Here is a 24,721-nt window from a genome sequence, read left to right on the forward strand (position 1 = left end):
TTTGTAATAATATGGGCCTATTGTGAAACGACTTATGGTCACGTGATTACAGGTGTAAAATGAGGTTTGACACAAAAACATCCTTTACGTTCACACGTTTCTGTCTTTTGTTGATTTATAGATCAAACATTAGATGTAAACATGATGGTCTGTCTGAATATATACGTCAGGATTGTCATGATGAATCAGTGATGATGTTCTTCGGAGAGTCAAAGACAAACACAAACGCATCGTGAAGAACAAGTATGAGAGTTTGCTTGTTTAAAACACTAATAATGGTATATTATCATTCTCGTGTTGCTAAAGACCACCATGAGCACACAATGCATTTTTCAGACATTGAGTATAAACGTTTATTTTCATGTTATATAGACAGAGTGATAGCGTATGATCGTATACATTAAAATAATTACAGTGTCAAGAAAGGAAAAAATGACTGTGTATATTTAATACCCAGCACTGGGTCGAAAAGGAACAAACCCAACTATTGGCTGATAAATGAATATGCTTAAACTGTCAAATATAAACATTTTCTGGCTTAATTTAACAAATGTAAGGGTCGGGAAAAATCTTCTGCTATTATTCAACAAAATTCTTTGGTATTAAAAACTTTTTTAGTAAAAATGAGTTTATATAGTGTAATTTTCCGACGTCAAAGCAATTTATCTGGAAATCTTTATAATGTCACAGTTATTACACACGGTCATGTTTGAGTTTAGTTCATCATAATATCATAACTCATGCAGAGATCTCTTTGGAATGGTGTTTGTACCACGGGTGGTGCAGTTGAACGCTAGGTGTAAAACAGATTATTGTCAGTAAGTGTTGTCAGACAGCTGTTTTCTCTCAGGTCCTGTGATAGTGTTGTTGTTGTCAGTGTGTGTCTGTAGGTGTCGCTGTAGCTCCAGTCTCCTCTGAAAGCTGAGCGTACAGTGAGGACAGCTGAAGGGATGATAACTGTTGTGTTTCCTGCTGTGTGTGATCAGATTAGAGCTCTGACTGAACGCTTTACTGCACACCACACACACGTGAGGCTTCTCACCTGAAACACACACACACACACACGCAGTGAGTGAGACAGAAACACACCTTCATACACGGTGAGAGAGACACACAAACACACACACAAACTGGTGAGATACACAAATGCAAACTCCTTCAAACACACCAGGGAGAGAACACACAAAAACACATCGGTGAGATACACAACTACGCACAAACACGCATTCATACACAGGTAATACACTCACAAACACACTGGGTGAGATCATGTGTGTGTTTCTTGTGTCTCATGAAGGATCGTGTATTTCAGGTGAGAAGCCTGGTGTGTGTGTCTCACCGGTGTGTATGAAGGTGTGTTTCTTCATGTCAGATTTCTGGTGGAATCTCTTGCCGCAGTATGGACAGGGAAACGGTCGAGTGTCCGAGTGGATGAGCAGGTGTGTGGAGAGAGTCGACGATCTCTTAAACACTTTCCCACAAATCTTACAACCAAAACTCCTTTCCTGAAACACACACAATAACATACTTCTGTGAGGTTTCTGTACAGTTTAGTACACTGAATCATCTATGTACTGTATCCCACAATGCACTGCAGTCAGCTTAACCTTCTGTTTCCACTGAGAGAGACGAATTAAAAATGTACAACATGAACACTCGACCACATCACACTCAGAGATGGGCAGTATTTTAATTACATGTATTTGAAATACGTATTTAATTACTTTTGAGTATTTTGTAATTTGTATTTTCCTTAACAAAAAAAGTCAAATGTAATTTGTAATTAAATACTTTGAGAGACTGTATTTTGTATTTTAAAATACTTAAATACTTTTTCAAATATGTCATTTTATTCTTGCCTACAATAATTTCACCAGGCAGTGGTGGCACTGTTCCGAAAGTGGTGGGGCAAATTTTGATACTGAAATATGTAATAAAATTTGAGCTATCAATAATAATTTGAGCTTGTGGCACCGTAAATGCAAGCAGAACACAAATATTAAAAAAAATTAAATTTATTTTATTAAACAGTAAAGAATCCTAGACTTTGGTGATCTTTCATTCCATTAAAGGATACTTCACATCTCATTTCCCTTTACTGCCATAGTAGGGAAAATAAATAATAATAATAATAATTCAATTATTTGTCAAGTATGGTGACCCCAAAATGTGACTCTGCATTTAACCCATCCAGAGAGTAGTGAACACACGCACAGCAAGTGGTGAACAAACGTACACCCGGAGCAGTGGGCAGCTATCACTGCAGCGCCCGGGGAGCAAGTAGGGGTCAGGTGCCTTGCTCAAGGGCACCTCAGTCGTTACCCGCTGGCCCTGGGAATCGAACCGGCAACCTTCTGGTCACGAGTCTGACTCTCTAACCATTAGACCACGACTGACCCTAAACTAAATACTATGGGAGTCGATGGGGAATGAGATCTGACATTCTTCCAAATATCTTTAGAAATCTTTAGAATCTCTAGAAATTTACACAGGTTTGGATCAATCTGAGGGTGAGTAAATGATGACTGAATTATCATTATTGGGTGAAGTATCCCTTTAAATTGCTGAAAATATTTAAGAAGGTAATATTTTAAGGCATATTTAAGTATACCTTTAATATCTTTAAAAATGTCAAAGTTATTGATGTGCTGTAGAAAAACAGATAGACATTCATTGCTAGATGAGTCTGAGAAAAGATGTAGATGTACACCTGTCATTTGTCTATAAAACATACTGTGCAGTTTGCTTTGAACGCTACACACTTTAAAAACAGTTGTGTTAAAAACAAGACATTTTGTGTTCATTTAAGGACAAAACATTAATGTTGTTCCTGTAAATGCTAGCAAAAATGAACGGACGATCATAGTGCATCTGGATGAGAGTCAAAGCGCGGGTAACCCACCCACTAGCTGAATTATACGTTTTGATCGTTTTTTCAACCGAGTCAGACCCGTCTGTTATTAAGTGCGATTGACTTATTCCGAGGCTGCGCACGCATTAACGTGTCGCGAGAGTGTTTCAAAAGCAACCTTTTCCAGTCACTCTCGAGGTACTTTGATTTAATCAAAGAAAGTAAAGAAACTGCTTTTGTGCTCAAAGTGCTTAAAGGTAAAGTATCTAGTAAAATCTACTATCAGATATCGTTCACTGAAAGTCATAGGACAAAAGATTAGCGCAAATAGCTAGAATTTATCTGTTAGCTAAAGAGTGACTCTGCTAACTTGAAGAGTGTTGTCTAGTGATGCTGGATCGCAGTTATATCTGTGGGCAGGTGGTACAAGTAACAAAAAATAACAGTAAGATTAATTGCGGGTGGGTCGCGGTAAAGATATTAATATTAACAAGATGCGCCACTGCCATTACAATGAATGGGGAGGAATGCAACGCTCAATATGGCCGCTCTAGCGAAGGAAGTCCCGCCTTCCAGTGATACGGGCCAATCGTCAATCAGTATTGAGTTGACTGATGATTCTCTGGGGCGGGGCTCTCGTGAGGCGCTTGCCAGGCTGTGCACATGCACAGTATATGAAGCGATCAGGAAAAAGTAGATTTTTAGCATCATTTAATCTTAGCAAACCCAAGTTATGGTACAATTCAAGTCAGGTTTAATTATTGATAGGACATATGCTGTTTAATTGTGATTTTTGACAGCGATTTAAAAAATATTTGCCTTCCCCCATTAAAGTAGATAGGACAGTGGACTTGCTATTAACTGCACAGAGGCGTTGCAAACATGGCCGCCGAGTGGCACGACTTCCGTAAACGGACCTTGGTCGCGGGAGAATCAGATAAATCTATAATGATAATAATATTAAAATGACGTGAAGGCCTACGTGTTTATGTAAGTGTGTTTGATGGACTTCTGTTTAGGAAACCTTTATTTCTTTCTTCTGTGTATCTACGCCAGTGTTACTCTCGCACTTTAAATGATTGCTTGTAAAAAATATTGTATTTCTGTATTTTCAAATTACAAATTACTTGTATTTTAATTAAATACATTTTTCAGAGCAGTATTTTGTATTTTATTTAAATACATTTTATGAGTAAGTATTTGTAATTTGTAACTAAATAGTTTTTGATGTATTGTGCCCATCTCTGATCACACTGTCACACACACACACACTATTATTACTCCTGTAAGCAGTGTGTTGTGCATTACTCTAGTATGCAGTATGCAAGTATGTGTTTTACCTTCACTCTGAGAGTTTCTGTTGGTCCGTACTCATAGTGCTGCCGAGCGTGAGCCGGGGATCCGGCCAATGGGAAAGCAGCGCCGTTGACATGTGACTTACTCAAGTGAGATGCCAAACCCACCGCAGACGACAGGAGCTGACAGAAAACATCCGTCAATAAATCATGAGTAAGATTACTTCTCAGTACCGAGAGCAGAAATGAAAACTACAACGAGCGTTTATTCATCCTGTTATCTTCATTTTTGTTCAAGTATCACGTGGGGTTTGACATTGGCGTGTGATTACATGTGAAGTGTTCTGAAACCACACGTGATTCTCTGAGGAATTCTTGTGGTTTTCCAGAACATAAAATTCAGCCTGATCTTATTAGAACGTATTATATTTGTGCAACAATAAACAAACATCTCAATTTCTCAGACAAACCCTTGTGAATAACGTAATGTTTCAGGTGATGATGTAGAGGATGTCATGGCGGTGGTCTCACCTTCTCACAGAGCAAACACTCACACAGAGACGCCTGGACGTTCATCAGCTGATGGTGAGCGAGGAACACTTGAAGCAGACGCATCACATCCGTCTCTGTCTCCAGTGAGGTGAAGGACGACAGGTTCGTCTGAGCGTCTGTCTGCTTCTCTGTCACACGCAACATTATTCTCATCGTGTGTGTGATTATTGTTTATTGTGTGTCGACAGATGTGTGTCGTGTACCTGCTGTAGAAGAACACCAGTGTTGTGTAGTCTCACTCCTGAACTCTGATGACGGCTCGCTTCTCTCTGTGTTCGTACAGGACAGCGGTTCATTACTGGACACCCGTCCATCATTCAGGTGATGCTGGGAGTGGGCGGAGCGTGAGGAGCGATGCCCCGCCCTCTTACTTTTCACAAGAAAGGACCGTGGCATTCCCTTGACTGAAAATCTGAAATTAAATCACAACAAAGTTCAGATTTATTATGAAAATGTTATATATTAAATTACATCATAATATTCTGACATTTATTCTGTTATCCAACCAATTAAATAAAAACAATGATATAACATTTTTAAAACAACATTTTCCAGAATGTATTGTTGCGAAGGATTATTTGAACACATGTACAACAATAATCTAGCGTTTAGCACATGTGCAGAATGTGGTTGGTTGGCACCTGTTAAAGGGTAAATTCAGTTATTACATGTGAACGTGAGGTTAAGAGAGTAAACCGGCGCTGAACACCTGCGGCATCTCATTCACTCCACCTTACTGAAACAATCACTTCCATTTTTCATTGAATTACTTTCAAATATTCCCCCCCAAAAAAACTTTTTTTTGCTTTTGTTGTCCTTATGTTGTTCCAATTGCTTCCATTTTTTACCTCATTTGTAAGTCGCTTTGGATAAAAGCCTCTGCTAAATGACTAAATGTAAATGTAAATTTGAATGCATTTGTTTTCTTTTAAAGCTCACTGGCCTTACAACTTCAACATTCTGAAAATACTCATTAGTTGTGCAAACAGTCTTTTGCTCTGTTGTTTTAAAATGTACATTGTGATGTAAATCATTTAAAACAATTGTAATTATGTGTATTTATTTTAAACACATTGTTATTTTCAAATCATCTAATACACATATTGATGTATTATTGTCAAAATAACTAAACAACATTCAAAAGCATCCTGCGATATGACACAGGAAAATGAATCATGATTTTAATTTCCAGAAAATTAGTCGATTTGTGAGGAATGATCACGTCTGAAGACCTCAGTTTCACTCTAAATGCCATGGTAAAACCATGATTAATTTGTGGTTTCCCTGATTTAGCCATGTTCTTTTTTCAGATTTTATCGGTGGTAAAACTATGATTCATTTACATAATAGAAATAATTTTTCAACAAGAAAAATCAGACGGAGAACTGTTGTAAACATCTTTGTTTGATCTCAGTGTTTATATTTGTATGATTATCTCTCAACAGACTCACCCGTCAGACGGCCGCTGTAGATGTTCTTCTGCTTCTGCGAGTGTCTCTCGTGTCTCGGTTCTGAAGCGGGTGGGTGGGTGGTGGGGGGAGAGGAAGTGTGTGAGTTTTGCGAGATTCGGTTGACTAATCCTGATGGTCAAAAAACACAAGGTGTCAATCAATGTCATTTCACATCTCGCAAATAATAATGTCTCATAACTCAAAGAACAAATTCAGAGTTGTTTGTTGATTTCTAATAAGACAGTTTAAGTGTCCAAATAAGTTAAAAAATGTCTTGAAGCGTGTGAGTTTAGTTCTGATGAATACAATGATTTGAGAACAGTTATTTCACGTGTGTCAATCAAGCTTGAGAAGAAGAGACCTGGACAGTCTCTCAGTTAACGTTTTAATTCAAGTCAAATGATCTGAGCTCGTGGTGTCTACATTCATTTCATACTTTTACTCTATGTCAGCGGTTCAACTCATTTCTTTTTTGTCTTTTTAATTTTAGGAGAAACATCTGGGACACAATAATGTCTGAGGAGTAAAACTGGAGCTCGATGTCTTACCAGATCTTCAGACGACCAGCATCCTCCAAACATCAGTAAGATCCAGAACCTCCTCATCGAACACAGTGAATAATGATCATCAGAACACTACAGACCTGTACAGACCGCAGAGCGCCCCCAAACCCCCCCCCCACATGTGATTTCTCCACTGCTTTGGTTCATGAATTCATAGCCGCACAAAAGTCATATTTGTACCAGCAGTTTGTTATCAGAATACTTAAAGAAAACTCTCAACTAACACATGAAACAAACTACAAAACTGATAGAAAGTTTGTTTTGTGATTTGCGCCGTTGTGATGCCATCAGATGTGTGCAGTTCCATGTAGTTTGGCAGCATAGTACAGCTTCACACAGCGATCATGTGTTCTCTGAAAACATCATATGTCATATTTTACTCACTCTCATGTAATTTCATACCAAATTACATTGTTCTGATGAACACAAAGAAAGATAGTTGGAAGAATGTCAGTAATTTTCAGTACTGGGACATCATTGACTACCATAATAGGAAGAATTGAATGGTTGTCAAAGGTGCCCCAGAACGGGTTTTTTTTGTTCATTCTTCAAAATATCTAATTTGTGTTCAACAGAACTAAAAATGCAATATTTTTTCCTACTAAGGTTTGTCCTCTAGACATACAGTAGATCATCAGCAGGGAGTCAAGATGGCGCCGACCAGTGTAGTGGCCTGCCGTCGCTCCTCTCTGATTGTTCTTTTATATTTTTAGTTTTGTCCATGTTAGTCGCGGTGGGTTTATGATCGCAGTACCCTGCTTCATATTCGCTCGACTGTTGTGGACTTGTCGAGTAGCAGTGGAAACAAGTATTTCTCTCGTCATTCTGTGCTGCCACCGCGTGTACAGTGTTCTCTGGCTGGATGTTCGTCGGCGTTGCGCTTTTACCTGGAAGCAAAGTCTATGTCGTCTTTCAGTGGTGCCGAATTTAGTAACCTACTATATCCTGAGGTGGTAATGTCTGGTCAAGCAGACTTTAAAGATGTCGCTGGTCAATGCACGTTCGATTACAAACAAAACCTTCATTTTAAATTATTTTATTTCACATAATGCCTTAGACTTTTAATTTATCACAGTGACTTGGATAAATGTGGATGAGTGGAGTCCATGTGATGAACTCTACTGTTGTCAACACTTTTGATGATTTGATCTAGTTTCATCTATTGATATTAGTGATATTATTGCTAAATTGAAACGCCCAGCTACCAGTTGGGATGTTTTGCCCTCAGGTTTACTTGGTGCGACAGCTGACTTTATTGGACCAAGTATTACATCTATTTTGAATTGTAGCCTTTCTACAGGTTCTTTCCCATCATGCCTTAAGCAAGCGGTCATTCAGCCACTTCTCAAGAAGCCTACTCTGGACCCTTTGGACTTCACAAATTATCGGCCAATTTCAAAGCTGCCCAGTATCTCGAAAATATTGGAGAAAGTGGTTTTATCTCAGTTAAGCTCTTTTTTGGCTAAAAATTATGTGCTAGATGTTTTTCAGTCTGGTTTTAGGGCAGGAAACAGCACTGAATCAGCTCTATTGCGAGATTTGTTACTCATTGTAGACTCGGGTAGTCAAGGGGCTTTAATTATGCTTGACCTTAGTGCAGCGTTTGATCTAATAGACCATGATATCCTTATTAAACGTTTGGAGCATGTTGTGGGTCTGAGAGGGACTGTTTTAAAAATGGTTTTCTCCTTATTTAAAGGCAAGATCCTTCTCAGCGAGGGTTGGGGAATTTTCTTCCTTGTCAGTGTCTATTGACTGTGGAGTACCTCAAGGCTCCATATTGGGGCCTATTTTGTTTGCATATTTTTAAAAAGCACCGTATGTCTTATCATCTTTATGCTGATGATATTCAGATTTATTTGCCTATTAGATCTGGAGGATCAACTTCTCATTCATCTTTGTTATTATGTCTTGAGGAGGTGAAGTACTGGTTAGAGCAAAATCGTCTACAGCTAAATGCAAATAAATCGGAAGTAATTGTTTTTGGGCCAAATAAGGTTGACTGTGACATAAACGATGTGTTGGGTACATTGACTATAAATGTCCAGCAACAAATAAGAAATCTGGGTGTAATTTTTGACTCTGCTCTAACGTTTGATAAACAGATAAAAGTTGTGGTAAAGGGTTGCTTTTTTCAATTGAGGACTATTGCAAAAATGAAATCTTTTTTGTCTGTTTCTGACCTTGAGATGGTGATTCATGCTTTTATCTCCTCCCGCTTGGACTACTGTAATGCAATTTATTTGGGAGAGAGTCAATCTCTTATTGCAAAAATGCAATTTGTCCAAAATGCAGCTGCGAGGCTCCTCACTAGTACAAATAAATGGGAGCATCACTCCATTCTTGGAAAAGCTGCATTGGCTTCCGGTTAAATATCAGATTCAGTACAAGGTGTTGCTGTACGTTTTTAAAGCTGTCCATGATAAGGCCCCAGGATATATTACGGACTTGTTTCACATGAACTCTGGTAGACCTCAAAGATCATTTAATTGCTTATTGGATCGTGCATTTTCGGTCGCCGGCCCAAGACTATGGAATACCCTTCCACCTGACATCAGATCCGCACCCTCAGTTGATGTTTTTAAATCACGCGTGAAAACAAACTTGTTTTCTACTGCTTTTAATTGTTGATTTTTGTAAGATGAATTGTTGTAATATTTCTTGTTTTCTGTTATGTTTGATCTTGAAGTTATTTTCTTATTTTGTTGTGGTTGTACAGTGCTTTGGTCTACTTTGTAGTGGAAAGGGCTCTATAAATAAAGTAGACTTGAGACTATGGTAGTGGATGATGTCCCAGAACAGAAAATTGCTAACGTTCTTCCAAATATCTTTCTCTGTGTTCATCAGAACAATGAAATCTATACATATTTGAAACAACTTGAGGGTGTGTTAATGAACCCCAAAAATGTGTACATTTGACCCAACACGGGGTTAAAACAAGGCATCATTTGACTCTGAATAGTGGGAGAAATGTGTTTCTGATGTTTCTGCAACACCCCCCACCTAACTTTGTGTTCATTGTGACTGAAAGACACTTTCTTTAACCAAAGCAACTTACGAGAAAGTGCCGTGTGTTGTGTTTCCAGTTCCTAGAAAGACACGTTCAAAAAGACGAAGCGAAAAAACGAGGAGATGAAGGCAAAAAGAAAAAGCCCACCAGACCCTCCATCTCCCCCTTAAGCTCCTGCTCGATCTTACCCACAAGCCCCGTGCTTCACCTGCTCCATCTGCAGACACACAGCCCTTTACCACGTTTACCACAGTACCAGCGCTCCTGAAACACAGAGACGTGCTCTCGATAACAATCACAAACCTGCTGGCTTTGTGGTGGGGGGATTGAACATGTTCATTCTCATTGAAACCAGATTTCCCCACCTGTGTGTGTGTGTGTGTGTGTGTGTGTGTGTGTTTGTGTGTATGTGTACGTGTGTGTTTGTATGTGCGTGTGTTTGTGTACGCACGTGTGTGTGTGTGTGCGTGCGTGTGTTTTTGTGTATGCATGTGTGTTTGTTTGTGTGGTGTGTGTGTGTGTCTGTGTGCGCCCGTATGTGTGTGCATGTGTTTGTGTGTTTGTGTGTGTATGCACGTTTGTGTGCGCGTGTGTGTTTGTTTGCGTGTGTGTCCGTGTGTGTGTTCACACTCTCACACTGCTTTACATCTGTGTCTCAAATGGTCTTCAATGAGCGTAAAGCATGAGCAAAATGCATTTTAAATTGAAAAACAATACATATATTTTTTCATTATTACTTTTCAAATGTTCTTATAAAATAAAAAATACGTGTAACTAAGCATTTTTATCTTACTATCTTAAATCTGAACCTTGAATCTATGATGATATGATTTCATGTAAACACATCAACGTGTTACTCATTCTGTTGAATGATTTTAACGATAAACGAATAAACGTGAGCGTGTTTGTGCTACAGATGTAAATGAACCTCAGATGTAAAGGTTTATTGTGATGTGATATCACACCGCAGGTTTAACAACGTTGACGAGTATCAACAGATTTCGTGGTGTAATCTGTCGATAAGCAGAGTTTTGTGAGAGCTTCATGGCGTGATGTCAGTTATCTGTCAGTGAGCACGGTCACATGGTCTTGTGTTTGTGGTTATAGTGATAAGACAAGATGAGCGGGTGACAAACAAATGTGTGACTTTCTCACGACACACCTTCACGGCCCTCTTTATAATGACCCGCAAACATATACAGAACATTTCCTGCTCATAACACACAAACACATCACACAGTGACCACAAAAGAGTATCTGGACACTTTGGCCACACTCAGGTTTTTAATATTATGTAGTTTAATCTTTAAACATGTTCATTTAAAAGAAAGACCTGCTATACTTTTCGTGCAAAACATGCGTCAAGACGATTGTTAAAGGAATAGTTTCTCCCCAAGATGAGAATTCTTTCATCATTTATTCATCCTCGTGTCATTCCAAACCTGTGTGAGCAGAACACAAGAAAAAGATATTTTGAAGAATGTTGATAACATTCTAAACATGATTTTATGTGTCATTTGTTATATTATGGTCTAACACTTGTACAAGAAATGTTCACTGTAAAGTATTGTAATTCTTTGTTACTTGTAATCTGTCATACTGCCATGTTGGTCGGAACTGCAGCCAAGTTTTTCACCTACTGTTGCACTTGTGTATACGGTTGAGTGACAATAAAGGGATTTGATTCGAGTTGAAACAACACCGAACCCCGTCGATCATACATCAAAAATTGCAAAGAATGCTACTGTCCATAAATCGGTGCTCTTTGGATCTGGGGTTTCTTAATTCATCAGAAAACACATCAAGACACTCGAAATAAAAAAAACGTTATTGACACATGGCTTGTTCGCCTCAACGCGTCGTTGTACGTGCGATGCGATTTTAGATAAGGCCATGTGTCAATAAAGGCTTTTTAATTTTGAAAACACTTTCGAGTGTCATGGAGTGATGTGCTTTTTACTGAACCCCACTGACTTCCATTGTATGAACACAAAACCACATTTCTCAAAATATCTTCTTTTGCGTTCCACTGAAGAAAGACTCACACACGGGTTTACAACCACATGAGAGAGAATAACAGACAACACTTTTAAAAAATTAAATAAAAAATGTGTGTAAATTTGATGAGAAATATTTGAGTTCATATCGTAATAATTGCAGACAAATCTGAGCTCAGTTTGACACATCGACATCTCTTCTCAAACTCTAATGACAGAGACGTTCGTCAGATTTTGTCTCTTCTTCTCAGGAGAGATATTAGATGAGATTCAAACCAAAGTTTCCATTTGCTCTGTATTTAATCTCATTGATGTCTTGGAGACATAACGGTGGTGTAACTGAGATCTCATGTGTTCTTCTTTCTCAAGGCTGTGAATGGTTTGAAATGTGTGAGTGTGTAAAATGTTTTGTGAGAAAAGTCAGCAGATGAAATGTTTGAGAGTTGTAGGCAGTTAGTGAAGGACGATGACATATAGCGTGATTAGATCGTCTCAGAAAAGCCCATGCGATTTCTTTACAATGTTCTGCCATCTCATGAGCTGTTCAGTATTCACACCATCTGTGTGGTTTGTCTTCTGGATTTTCAGCGAGCTCTTTGGTGGGTGTGGGAATGGCTCTGCTGTGATGTACTCAACATACTCACAGTTTCACTGTGTGACATCATCAGACCTGTGCGGAACATTTGACAGACTCTCTGTCGCTATCATCACAAGAAAAAACTCACAGTCAATTTCAGATCCTCCTTCAGAAACTACAGAACTCTTACTGTACATGTGTATTTTAACATAAAGAGATGAAGATAATAATGGGTTAACAAGTTATTATTAATATGACTTTGAATTGAATTATAAACCCAACTCTCAACACACAGAAATCATTTCCTGTAGCTCATTGTGCTAGCAACACAAAGGTTTGATCCTCACACATACTGATAAAAGACATGCCCTGTATACACCGTTTCATCGGACGCGTGCGCCTGACCCCCAGTTAATTTACGGTTTGTGTTTGGTTAGTGTCTAATAATATACTGTAACTATTTATATTTTATTTAACTTATGTTTATATTCATTTGTATTATATTTTTACTGTATAATAATTGTATTAATAAAAGATTTGTTGAATTTTGTTGTAAGTTCATTTTATTAAATAAACAATTTGTTGAATGGGTCCTGTAGTTCGGTCGCATTTAAAGAAACCGTATAGTACACTGACACCTGGCGGTTGAGCTTGGTATCGCAGTCTAAATTCAAAATATTGGAGAGACAAGTTAAGCCAAGTAACGCTTCTTCTCGTTTTCTTTTGATTGTTATCAGAAATAATCTACAGGCACTCTATTGTTTGTGAATGTGTACCGGAAGTTAAGGTGGGGTCACAAAAGTGCGCATGCGTAGTAACGTTTACATACCAAGTCAATGCAAAGACGCGCATAGACGAATGCGAATGACACGAATCGGGCGGCGCGTTTGAGGCGTTCTTCCGCGCAAGTTGAACATTTTCAACTCGAGCTATGAATTCGTGCGAAGAGTTTTCGCGTCACTCACGCGAAAATAACGAACTTTTCCCGCGAGTAATAAAGAGCCTGGAACGTGATTGCTCGCGTTTGGTGTGAACACAGTATTAGGCCCGATTAACATTTCGCGTCTAAAACCGCGTGGAAAAACAGTGCGAGCTGCACTGTATGGAACAACACGTACTCTACACGTTGTTGACGTGTTAAAATTCGCGCGTTTTTGACCCTCCTGGCTTTCCATAGCACTGCGATCTCCTTTTTTTCCAAAGCGCCTGGACTTTGCGTTCTCCTGGCGTGTGTCGTCGCTAAGCAACCATGGGCCACGATAGCCATTGAGACGAGGTATAAACAAAGGATGTATGGATTATATGCACTGAAAATACCTTGCAATAACTCTGCTACTAGATTTAGTTATGCTGTGATCATCTGTGTCTCCATTTTAATTGATCTTGTCTATATTGGCTGGTTGGTTCTTGTCAAAAGAACGCGTCGCGTCGCCCCCTATTTCCGCGCGCCTGCCGCGTGTCTACATTTAAAATAACGAATATGCGAGCGGAAAAGACTCGAAAGGTGAATCAGGCCTTACCCTTCACCATCATTTGATTGTTAAAACATCATAATATATATGAATATTTCAGGTTGTCCTGGCCAATACACGCATGCAGTGCTATGCGCAACAACGTTTCTATGGTAACCTTTCGCGCCCAGATTCAAGATACCTAGAGCGCGAGGAGTTTAGAAGAGCGAGCGTCATGCATTGTTGAAAGTTACGGCTCTCTGTGGTGTTTGATACAGAACTCGTTGCCTCGCTATAATCACATGTAAAACGTTTTAAAAACACATCATGCAGCAAAGTATCAGGTGAACGGATGGAAGCAAACTGCGACGCGTCATTATGGATGTGCTGTGTTTAACTCGTCTTATACCATGGTCTGTTTGAATGCTCGATTCTGATTGGCTGGAAGGTGTGCATTAAAACCCTTTAATGTACTAGTAGCTCTAGTCAGTTTCATTACATTTGAAATGTACTGACAAAATAACCACCATTTTCATCTGTTCGATCTAAAATTACACCGTAAACATCAATAAAAGCTTTATCTTGGCAAATGACCATGGTATAATGCTTTAAGTAGGGTGGTTCTTGGCCTCCATGTCGTGCATTAAAGGAGTCCCTACGCACTGGTTAACTGGCCAATCACAGCACACCTCGCTTTTCAGAGCCATGAGCTTTGTTAAAAATCTGGCGTTTCAGAGAGGTGGAGCAAAGAGGAGATACAAACATGTATGTGGAAAATACAGCGTTTTTTACAGCCAACTTTAAATCGTGTATACACATCGCATTACATCTAAAACAAACAAAAATATTCGTTTTAGCCGTGTCATATGACCCGTTTAAAACCCTTTAACACACGGCTAGCTGTGGATTATCCCTTACATATTTGTGTGAGCAGTCTTTCTCACATATGAAGTCCATACATACAGCTGTCAGGGTTGACTGAGGAGTTTCAATGCCGGTATTTTAGTGTCTTGACCACGTACGAACCGAACTACAAAGCTATTAGCAAGACGCTAGTTATGTTCGCTTTCGTAAGGTATTGCGCAGACCGGCCGGCATATGACATCAGAGTGCCGCGAGAGCAGAGAGATTTGTGTGCTTTCGAAACGTTCTCGCGATACTCTGATGTCAGACATTCGCCGATCGGTCTGCAGCCTTTCAAGAAGTCGAACATCAACATACCCCATGCCAAGGCAGAAGACACACATGGAGTATTTTGTGAGTATCAGTACTACAGGAACAAGCACTTTTTAAAGTTGTTATATGTGAGATATAATGAAGTTTAATCAAATGGAGGCCTAATGTAAACCTTTAAGTTGTTTATAAGTCATGGAAATCTTTTTTTGGAGCCTCAGATGTATGGACTGTTTCGTTTGTTTCACTGTTTTTGAGTTGTCTGTGGACATGTTAGCTTATCGAAGGAAAAGAACAATTGATCCACACAGGGACCATAAGTGAGACTGTTGACATAAATCAAGTTATTAGTATTGAAGTCATTGAAATGTATATGTAGAGTTTGGTTCCAAAATGAGATAACTCAAAAAAAAAAAGAAATTAAGATAAAAAAATCAAAAATCATGTTTTTTTATTGTGCATTCCAATTACTATCAATCAAACTGCAGTTGGTTTGTTTTGATTTATGCCATAATAACTCAAAAAAATACAGCTAAGTGTAACACAATAAAACACAATTTAAACATGATAACATAATAAAAAACATGATTAAAACTGAGTTGTCTCATTTTGGAACCAAACTCTTCATATATATACTGTATATAAGTAGGGATGCACCAAAACAAAAGTTCTTGGCTGAAGCCGAACATGATGTGAAACAGTTGGTCGAAGGCTGAATAATACCAAACATGGTTTTTTGCATTTCTTCTATTTATTAAGCCATTTTTTTTCACTATTGCACAAACTGAATAGTCAAAAATGTGCTTTTTATAATTTGTCTGGCTTTTCAATAAAATACAATACAACTTAATATAAGATTGAGCCCTCTCCCTTCATGAATAGCCTATATTAATTAGGCCTATAACTGACTGCTAAAAGAGTGTCATGTAAGTTACTCTGAACCCCTACAACAAAACACTTCATTAAAAACTGTCATTCCACATTAGGCCTATAAGATAAAAACACGAATAAACTAAAACTGTTGGATTATTATAGGCTACATTGCAAAATGATTTGAGAAAAAAAAAACATCCAATGCAAGCAATTCTGACTGATGTTGACTGACAACCATTTCAGTTCACGTCTCTCCTCCAAACTCCGCCCACAAAAGCTGACTGTCACTGTTCTCTCAGAAGGTGCACAGAACATACTTTGACAAGTTGTTTAGTACAGGGAACTGTGTGCTCGCGACCACTGTATGACGTCACAGGATGTCGCGAGCGGCGGGGCTACTGTCAGACAGCCCGCTTCCATCTGAAGTAAAGTGACCGACCGGTAAAGACGCTTTCATTCGGACATTTACTTCCGTGCGGCAAGTCCCGTACTGTTCTCTGACACTTTAAAATGCTCCACACACACGCACACACACACACACACGCACACACACGCACACACACACACACACACACACATGCACACACACGCACTGCCAAAATGTTTATTCGGCCACTTCACACATTCACAGAACTTGCGTTTTTTGCTATTTTCGGCCGAACATTTTCGGTGGCCGAACATTCGGTGCATCCCTACATAATAGTAGTTTCTGCAAAATGGAATTAACCAAAACTAGAAAAATGGCTCTTTGGTTAAAAAAGGTTCCCAACCCCTGGTCGAGACTGTGTGCTGTAAGTTACTTTAGATAAAAGCCTCTGCCAAACTGATAAAATGTGAATGTTTTATTATTTGCAATGATTTTTTCGTGAGCGTCACATGAACTTTAGAGAGACACTGACATGGATCTGCTCACATGCACTTCTGCAGTATCATGACGCGGCACTATTAATAGAAGAGAGGAATGAATCTGGAGGGCGTGAAGCTCTGAACACTCACACTCCACCCTGTAGAAGAACCAGAGGTGTGAAGCCACAGGTCCATGCAAGAGATGATGGACACACACACACACACACTGATGTATCCGAGCACAGAAAGTACACACACACTTTAATCTTTGAAATTGTGTCAATGTGCTTGTTATGATTTGTGTGTCTGTTCAGGTTCAGCTTAATCGTGGTCATTAAAGGGATAGTTTACCCAAAAATGAGAAATCAAACATCCTCATGTTTGATATATAAAATCGTTAAGAATCTTTCACCTTCTTCTCTGAATGAATTTGTCGCTCAACGTAATGTAAATGTAAATGTAAATGTAAGAAAAACACTTGTGAAGTGAAGTATAGAGGTACTAACTTTGGTCGTTCGGCTTTTTCTGTAAGAGCTGCTGTTAGCTGGAACAGCTTAGCAATTAATATAAGACAATGTCCTGCTTTTGCACAGTTTAAGATGAACTTAAAACTGTAGTTAAAAATGAGCCAAGTATGTGATCAGTGAATATCGTTTTATTGTCTTTTTGCTGTGGCTTTGATTACTTTTTTACATATATTTTATACTGGATGTATTAGCTTTTTACGATAATGTCCAATTACATTGTATTGGGTTGTCGGGTTATATTTGGTGTTTTTGTTTACACAATAGAAGTCAATGGTTATCGCCTTTGTTCGGTTACCAGCTTTCTTAAAATGTCCGGACAGAATTTTCACTTTAAATGTGACACATGGTTTGCTGTAACTCGCAAGAAAGAACAATGACATTATAATAATGGAAACTTTCGCTCATCTCAACAATGTGTCAAACTGAGCTCAGATTTGTCTGCAATCAAAAGTCAATATAATTGAAGATCTCATTATCAACTCAAACATTTCTCATCACATTTACTCATAACCAGATTATTTGATCTCGACAATCTACATTCATTTACACCTCCACACTCTTCGTGTGAAAAATCTGAAAATGTTTAGCTTTTAAAGCTTTTAAAGTGGTGTCATGAAGAAAAGATAAAGATGATTTGTCATTTGATTTCAGCAGTTGTTGTTGTTACTGTATCTGAAATAATCAGATGTGTGGGTTCGCTGTAAATCCCCATCACATGAGAACTGAAGGTGTTACTTTATGAATGTGGGGGGGGGTTCCTGCACGCTATCAAACATTCATTCTCATATTATCATCTCTACAGATACTAACAGCATTTTACTAGTAGTAGTCTGTGAACACTTCAACTTTAGGTGTTGTAAACTAAATTGAGGGCCAAATTGAATGCATGTTTAAAGGGATAGTTCACCAAAAAATAAGAATTCTCTCAACATTTATTCATCCTCATGTCCTGTATGAGTTTCTTTCTTCTAAAGAAGATATTTTGAAGAATGTCGATAATCAAACAACACTGAACCCCATCGACTTCTATTGTACGACTTCTATTCTCAAAATATATTCTTTTGCGTTTCACTGTAGAAAAGAGTCACATACAGATTAACAAACACATGTGGGAGAATAAACGATGACAGAATCTTTTCATTTTTGGGGTGATCTCTTTCAGTCAATAATTAGGCCACAGGGATTCAGCAGATATCATTTGTTACTTTAACTTAAAAAAATAAGTTACATGGCTGCCTAAATGTTTTAGTTAATTCAACTTAATATATTAGTTAACATAACAATTTAGCATCAAATTCACGTAATAACTAACATTTTTATGTTGAATTAACTAAAAGTTTTAGTTAGTTTTTTTAGGTTGAAACAACAAATCCATTTTTACAGTCATAGAGAAACCTGACTAAATCAGATTTGTGTTTAGTTTTGTGCTTGAAGAAGCCAGTGCAGTGGAGTTTTTATTGACGTGAAGGAAGCTGTTGCTGACACCTGCTGTTCAACTACATTACGCACACATTTATATTCCTAATGATTTCTAAAAACACTTTGATCCCAAGACTTATTCCTACAGGTCTGAAATGTGTTGTTTTAGCAGCGCCTATGTATTAATTTCTTTCAGAATATATAGCCTAATTGTTTTTAGAAACAAAAGAATTCTAGTAGATATTAAAGGATCAACAGAAAGTCATCCTGCATCAACATGTATAAAACACATGAGTGAGCAGAGCAACAAGCCAACTCTGTAGTAGCTCCAAAAGTGTTTCAAACATATTTTAATCGCTTTTTGAAATTAATATTTTTAAAATGAAGGAAAACTGTAATATTAAAAATGAGCATGTATGTATAAATTGTAACAGTCTGTCTATTTAAATCACGTTAATTTCTGTGTTGCATTACGTGATGTGAAAGCAGCTATTGTGTGCAGGTCACCATGGTGATCTCAAAGCTGTGCAAGTGTGTCTCTCTCTCTTTCTCTCTCTCTCTGAAAACAGGGGCAAAGTTAGTGAAGTTTGAGGGGTATTGTTGAAGAATCCGGTCTGCACTGGACTGAACTCTCTGGAGTTGTACAATAGTGGACAGTCACATCAGAGTAAGTACTTTTTTAACATATCTGGGATTTGAATAGTGTAACAGATTGTATTACTTTAATCTTTAACAATATTTGTGTTTTATAAACATTTCAGAGGTTAATGTGTGTTTTTCTCAAAGTTTATTCTAAAAGTGAATGTAGAAATGGACTGCACTATTACAAAGCATAACTTCCTTTATTAAAACAAAAACAAATCATCAAATGTTGAAACGAGTTTCGTTGGATTTGATTTGTGTTTGTAGAGTCATTAGTTAACTCTCTCTCTCTCTGTCTGTCATGTCAGGTGATGTTCTCTCTCTCTGAGCTGTGGTCAATGGGTGAGCGTCAGGGCAGTTATAAGCTGTTAAAGCCGTGGTGGGAGGTTTTCATGGATCATCTGCTGGTGCTGATGCTGATGGTGTCCGTCCTCGCGGGGACTCTGCTGCTGTCACGTGACGGTGTTGTGTGTGTTCCCGTGAGTTCCTCCATCGGTAACTTCAGCTCCTCCACAGAGCCCGAGTCTGACCCGCTCTTCACCAGCCCGGCGAGGGGTCGACGCACCAACCTGGACTTCCAGCAGTACGTCTACATCAGTCACGTGTGCTATCACGAGGCTTTACCGTGGTACTCGCGCTTTCTGCCGTACGTGACGCTGCTGCACACGTTGATTCTGCTGGTCAGCGGCTGCTTCTGGTTTCATTTTCCTCTGACGTCTGCCCGAATCGAGCACTTTCTGTCTCTCCTCGCCAAATGCTGCGAATCGCCCTGGACGACCCGGGCTCTGTCCCACGCGGCCAGACTGGACGCGGCCCGCTTCTCAGAGACGGAACAGACGGTGCGACCCAAATGTCAGGCAGCATGTTCCTCTAAAACACGCAGGTCAAGCGTGGACTCTGGGACTGACAGCCCCCTGCTGGCGGCGGCTGATAGCGGATCTACTCAACCTTCCCCGTGCCCGTCTGCCGGCTCTCGCTGCTCCACACTCTCTGGTCTGTCACCGGTGGAGCGTGTGATGCCCCCGCAGACGTCACAGGATCCTCTGGAAGGTTCTCGGGCGGCGGCACCGTTAGATCGCAGTGATCGTGAGCAGGCGCGAGCGCTGTTCGAGAGAGTCCGCAGGTTCCGTGCACATTGCGAGAGCTCAGATGTTATCTATAAGGTGACGCTAATTAATTTCACTCAGTTAAATACTGATCAACACGCTGTCAAATACTAAAACCACCATAGCAACCGCATTATAATATCCTGGAAACCAATCAGAACCCCCTAGCAACTGCATAACAACACATTGACAACCCACCAGAGCACATTAGCAGCTGTAAAGCAAGAGCCTCTCTCACTTAGCAACCACCCAGAACACCCTAGCAACTGTAAAGCTACAGGCTTTTAGTAAAGCAATGGCCTAATAACCTAAAAAAAGACTTGCCATGACAACCACCCTAGCAACTGCATAACAACACACTGACAACCAACCAGACCACCTAAGCAAATATAAAGCTGACAGATAACAACTTAAAAAAACACATTAGACACCACATAGCAATGACATGGCAACGAGAAACACGTTGAAAACCCCTTTAGCAACCATCTAGCAACGTTCCAGCAACCATTTAGAAACTCTAAAAAATGCTGGGATGTTTCCACCCATCACAGGTTCATTTATAACCCAACAGTTGGGTTTGTTCATATTTCAATATTACAACCCAACATTTTTAGAATGGAGCAACAGCTCAGTAATGACCCATAACACCCTAGCAACCATATAGCAACGCACTACCAACCAACCATTTAGAACACCTGCAGCAGCACGGATGTTTCATGACATGTATGAATGTGAGATGTTGCTGTTGTTTGTGTGCAGGTGTACACGGCTCAGACGGTGTTTAAAGTGCTGAAGTTCATTCTGATCGTGAGTTACGTGAGTCCGCTGCTGAACTCCATCACTTTCAGTCATGTTTGCAGACCGCAGACACACACGCTGACCGGATACAACACATACCAGTGCAGTCACTCGCTCTCCTCCATCCTGCGCAAACTCATGCAGACGTACATCTCACTGCTCGTCCTGTTCGGCATCATCGCCGTCTACACGCTCATCTGGATCTTTCACAAGTATGATGTTTTGTTATATCATTGTTTACTATCTCAGTTATTTCTCCCATACATCAGTGAGATTAAATGGAAATGTATGCATTAGTCTTATGCATTAAACCACTGACCACTGCATTAAATGTATGCATTAGTGTGTTACACATTTAATTCTCTTTTTATTTGTCCCGAGCAGTTTTAAGAGCAACAACTGAGAACTCAACTCAATCTTCTGAGCTATGGAAAAGAAACCTTGATTCTTTTTCTGGATTTCTCAGGTCTTTGAGGCAGTATTCCTTCCAGAAGCCGCGTGAGACAGGATCTATGTTAGATGTGCCGGATCTTCACAATGATTTGGCGTTTCTGTTACACATGGCCGATCAGTACGATCCTCTTCTGTCTCAGCGTCTGTCTGTGTTTCTGTCACCGGTCAGCGAGACTCGACTGCTGGAGGAAAGCGTGGAGCGTCGCTGGGGATCTGAACGTCTGAGGTCAATGATGACATGTGACCCTGAGGGTCGTTCTCTTCTTCAGCTGGTGGCTCTTCCACATCTTCCACCCGCTCTCTTCACCCTCAACCAGCTACAGGTGCTGAAGTTAGAGCTGATCACAGACGCCAAACTCACAACGCAGATATCCAACATGACTGCCCTCAGGTATGACACATGACATAGTGTAGACAGCCACATTTACACACATTTCAGGTGCTTCTGAGACTTCAGACCAATGTACGTTTTTACGCTACTCCATTCATCAATTAGAGCAGATTTGATCAGAAAACTTTGGGAGTGATGAAAAAATTCACAACACACAAAAACTAGATTTTATTGAATTTGCAGAAATGTCATTTTATCAAGCAGATTTTTGGGGTCTGACCCTGAGATGACAATATTTAAACCGTATTGATGGTGTTCACGTGTTCTGACTGATTTTTCTTCGGTATTTGGCGCACGTCATCCATTTCAAAAACATTTTTTATGTCTTCATTTGGAAAAACACATTTTGTTAAATACAATTTTAATCATGAGAAATATTTCAGTAAAGTGACCCTAAACTAGTTGTACATGAATACACACGTGGTAGTCTTCAGCTGTGAATTTACATTTTTCATGAAATTAAAATGGTATTTTTCAATACAATTCTTGTGTAAAATGTGTAATATGACTTTGATTTAAGTCTCAGACTTTAATTTCATTTCATCTTTCATTTCAAGATCGGTGCATATTGTTTTAAACACAAAATCCATACAAACATCCTCATTACAGTCTGATTATATTGAGACGGTAACTGATGATTCTTCATTCATCAGAGAGATGCATCTGTATCACTGCTCAGCATCAGTGGAGCCCGGAGCACTGCGACACCTGCAGGAGCACCTGGAGACGCTGCATCTCACCTTCGCCCAACCCGCTGACATCCCGCTGTGGATGTACTCGCTCCGCGGCCTGCAGGAGCTGCACCTCACCGGCAGGATGAGCAGCGACGGCGGGATGGGACGCGGCTGGGCCCTCTGCAGCCTGAGACAGCTGCGTCACCTGCGTGTCCTGGTGCTGCGCGGGACGCTGCAGAAAATCCCCGGGGAGCTGAGCGAGGTGTCGGCCAGTTTGATGAGACTGGAGATACACAACGAGGGCACCAGACTGCTGGTGTTGACCGGACTGAGACGTGTGACCGGACTCGCTGAAGTGCAGTTACAGGGCTGCCAGCTGGAACGGCTGCCGTCTGCACTGCTGGCACTGACGGGTCTGCGCAGTTTGGACCTGCGACACAACGCTCTGCGCACACTGGAGGAGCTGCTGGGACTGCAACACCTGCGCCATCTGTCGTGTCTGCGGTTGGCACACAATCACGTGTTGGCACTGCCCGTCAGCGTTGGAGTTCTGCGCTCGCTGGAGCTCCTGGACTTGTCTCACAACCAGCTGCAGAATCTTCCGTCGGCTCTCTTCACGCTGCATCGGCTGCGACGCCTCCTGCTGGCTGGAAACCTCCTGGAGGAGCTGCCGGCGGAGGTGAGAGCTCTGAAACTCCTCGCTGAACTTGATCTGATGGGGAACAGGCTGGAACATCTACCCGAGGAGCTGTTCGCTTACTGCGTGGAACTGCGCAACTTGAACGTGTCTAATAACTCGCTGGTCTCCTTGGGTCCTGGTTTGGGCGGTCTGCGTCTGCTCTCTCGACTGGATGTACGGGGAAACTGTCTGGAGGAGCTGCCCTTGGCGCTGGGGGGTTGTGTTGGGCTTCGTGGAGGAGGTTTGTTAGTGGAAAACGGGCTGATGCACACGTTACCTCGACAGATCAAAGACGTCCTGTCCTGTCCTTCCTCAGAATCTCCATCCAGACCCAATTCTGACTGCTTTCCTGTGTTTTCCACAGCACAGTGGAGCTTTCACTCAGCGCTGGAGTCTCGAATATAAAACCTCCTCGTAAACCGAACTGAACTAATCTTGCTCAAATAAAGCTCTTTAACATCCATAGACATGCAGTATGTTGATCACACTGCTAACAAAAGAAAACGTTGAGTTGTGGTCACATTTGGATTTTTAATGAAGTTTCAGCAAATAATGAGAGGGGAGATTCTGTGTACATTACTAGTCAAAAGTTTGGTTAGAATAAAAAAAACATAGCATACATGGGAACTGGATGCAGATTTTTTTTTATTATGAATAAAGAAGTATACATTTACATTTCAATTATGATAATAAACAATACATTGTAACATAATTAACAAGTAAATAGGTTGGAAAAAAAAGAAAATGAAAATGAAACAAGACAACATCAACATAAAGAATTGTTCAATAAAGATAAAAAATTATAATAATTTTGCACAGTGACTTAACAAAATGTATTAAAAAATAAGCACAGGTCTAAAGGGAACTGGATGCAGATAAAGAGAAGCTGTTTAAGAGAATGACGTCACTATTAACAAGTCACGTGGTGGTGACTTTAAAATATCGTAAAGAATCTTAAAAATGTATAAAGCATACAACTACAACTCTATTCCTGCAAGCATACAGTAGCTTTGTAGACTACACTTATTGTTTTACACTTTGACCCAAAAAATGTTTGGACAAAAACGTTTTAAGTAAATGTTAACGTAGAGCTTCTCTTGTGCTTTGTGATCAAAAAACTTCTCATAAAGAATGGTTCAAATGAACAATGGCTCTACTACAAATAAAACAATAAATACAAATTAACACGCACACTGAACATTATTACAAGTTCTTTAATTACATTATGTCCGTGTTTCGTTACAATCTCTCGCCTTCATTTTAATTTGTGTTGTGAAATTACGAAAGTCCCGCTTATCGCTCATCCGTCCAATGAAAGGATAAACGCGATTCTCACAAAAGCAGCTCTAATATCCAATCACGTCGCTGCATCTTGTGATTTGTTTAGAATTGG

The 24,721-nt window shown here is 39.9% G+C and overlaps 2 protein-coding genes across 4 annotated transcripts; one reads left to right on the forward strand and one right to left on the reverse strand.

The window, feature by feature from the left end:
* Window positions 1–153: 153 nt before the first annotated feature.
* On the reverse strand, window positions 154–9,939 carry LOC130561216 (zinc finger protein 383-like). Its single transcript, XM_057345402.1, has 7 exons — window positions 9,911–9,939; window positions 6,150–6,278; window positions 4,902–5,110; window positions 4,678–4,826; window positions 4,192–4,329; window positions 1,340–1,505; window positions 154–1,042 (listed from the first exon to the last, which is right to left on the reverse strand). The coding sequence occupies exons 1-7, from the start codon at window positions 9,937–9,939 to the stop codon at window positions 816–818; spliced, it is 1,047 nt and encodes a 348-aa protein (XP_057201385.1). The 3' UTR covers window positions 154–815.
* Window positions 1,329–24,706, forward strand: si:ch211-106h11.1 (volume-regulated anion channel subunit LRRC8D). Of its 3 annotated transcripts, none has more exons than XM_057345230.1 (11): window positions 1,329–1,439; window positions 4,229–4,360; window positions 4,642–4,800; window positions 4,887–5,019; window positions 6,144–6,218; window positions 6,640–6,732; window positions 19,155–19,252; window positions 19,536–20,390; window positions 21,093–21,343; window positions 21,598–21,975; window positions 22,629–24,706. In XM_057345230.1, the coding sequence occupies exons 8-11, from the start codon at window positions 19,539–19,541 to the stop codon at window positions 23,731–23,733; spliced, it is 2,586 nt and encodes an 861-aa protein (XP_057201213.1). In that variant the 5' UTR covers window positions 1,329–1,439; window positions 4,229–4,360; window positions 4,642–4,800; window positions 4,887–5,019; window positions 6,144–6,218; window positions 6,640–6,732; window positions 19,155–19,252; window positions 19,536–19,538; the 3' UTR covers window positions 23,734–24,706. The 3 variants fall into 3 exon arrangements, with proteins under 3 accessions (XP_057201213.1, XP_057201214.1, XP_057201215.1); XM_057345231.1 differs by having other exon boundaries at window positions 4,982–5,019; XM_057345232.1 differs by lacking the exons at window positions 1,329–1,439; window positions 4,229–4,360; window positions 4,642–4,800; window positions 4,887–5,019; window positions 6,144–6,218 and having other exon boundaries at window positions 6,238–6,732.
* The last annotated feature ends 15 nt before the right edge of the window (window positions 24,707–24,721 follow it).

Source organism: Triplophysa rosa, linkage group LG11, assembly GCF_024868665.1.
Source record: "Triplophysa rosa linkage group LG11, Trosa_1v2, whole genome shotgun sequence".
Taxonomy (NCBI): Eukaryota; Metazoa; Chordata; class Actinopteri; order Cypriniformes; family Nemacheilidae; genus Triplophysa; species Triplophysa rosa.

Coding starts and splice junctions, on each gene's coding strand:
- LOC130561216 (XM_057345402.1), bottom strand. CDS start 9,939: ATGGAGCAGGTGAAGCACGGGGCTTGTGG. Junction 5,111..6,149: donor CTACAGCGGCCGTCTGACGG/GTGAGTCTGTTG, acceptor ATTTAATTTCAG/ATTTTCAGTCAAGGGAATGC. Junction 1,506..4,191: donor CAGAAACTCTCAGAGTGAAG/GTAAAACACATA, acceptor TGTGTGTTTCAG/GAAAGGAGTTTTGGTTGTAA.
- si:ch211-106h11.1 (XM_057345230.1), top strand. CDS start 19,539: ATGTTCTCTCTCTCTGAGCTGTGGTCAATGGGTGAGCGTCAGGGCAGT. Junction 21,344..21,597: donor CTCATCTGGATCTTTCACAA/GTATGATGTTTT, acceptor TGGATTTCTCAG/GTCTTTGAGGCAGTATTCCT. Junction 21,976..22,628: donor TCCAACATGACTGCCCTCAG/GTATGACACATG, acceptor TTCATTCATCAG/AGAGATGCATCTGTATCACT.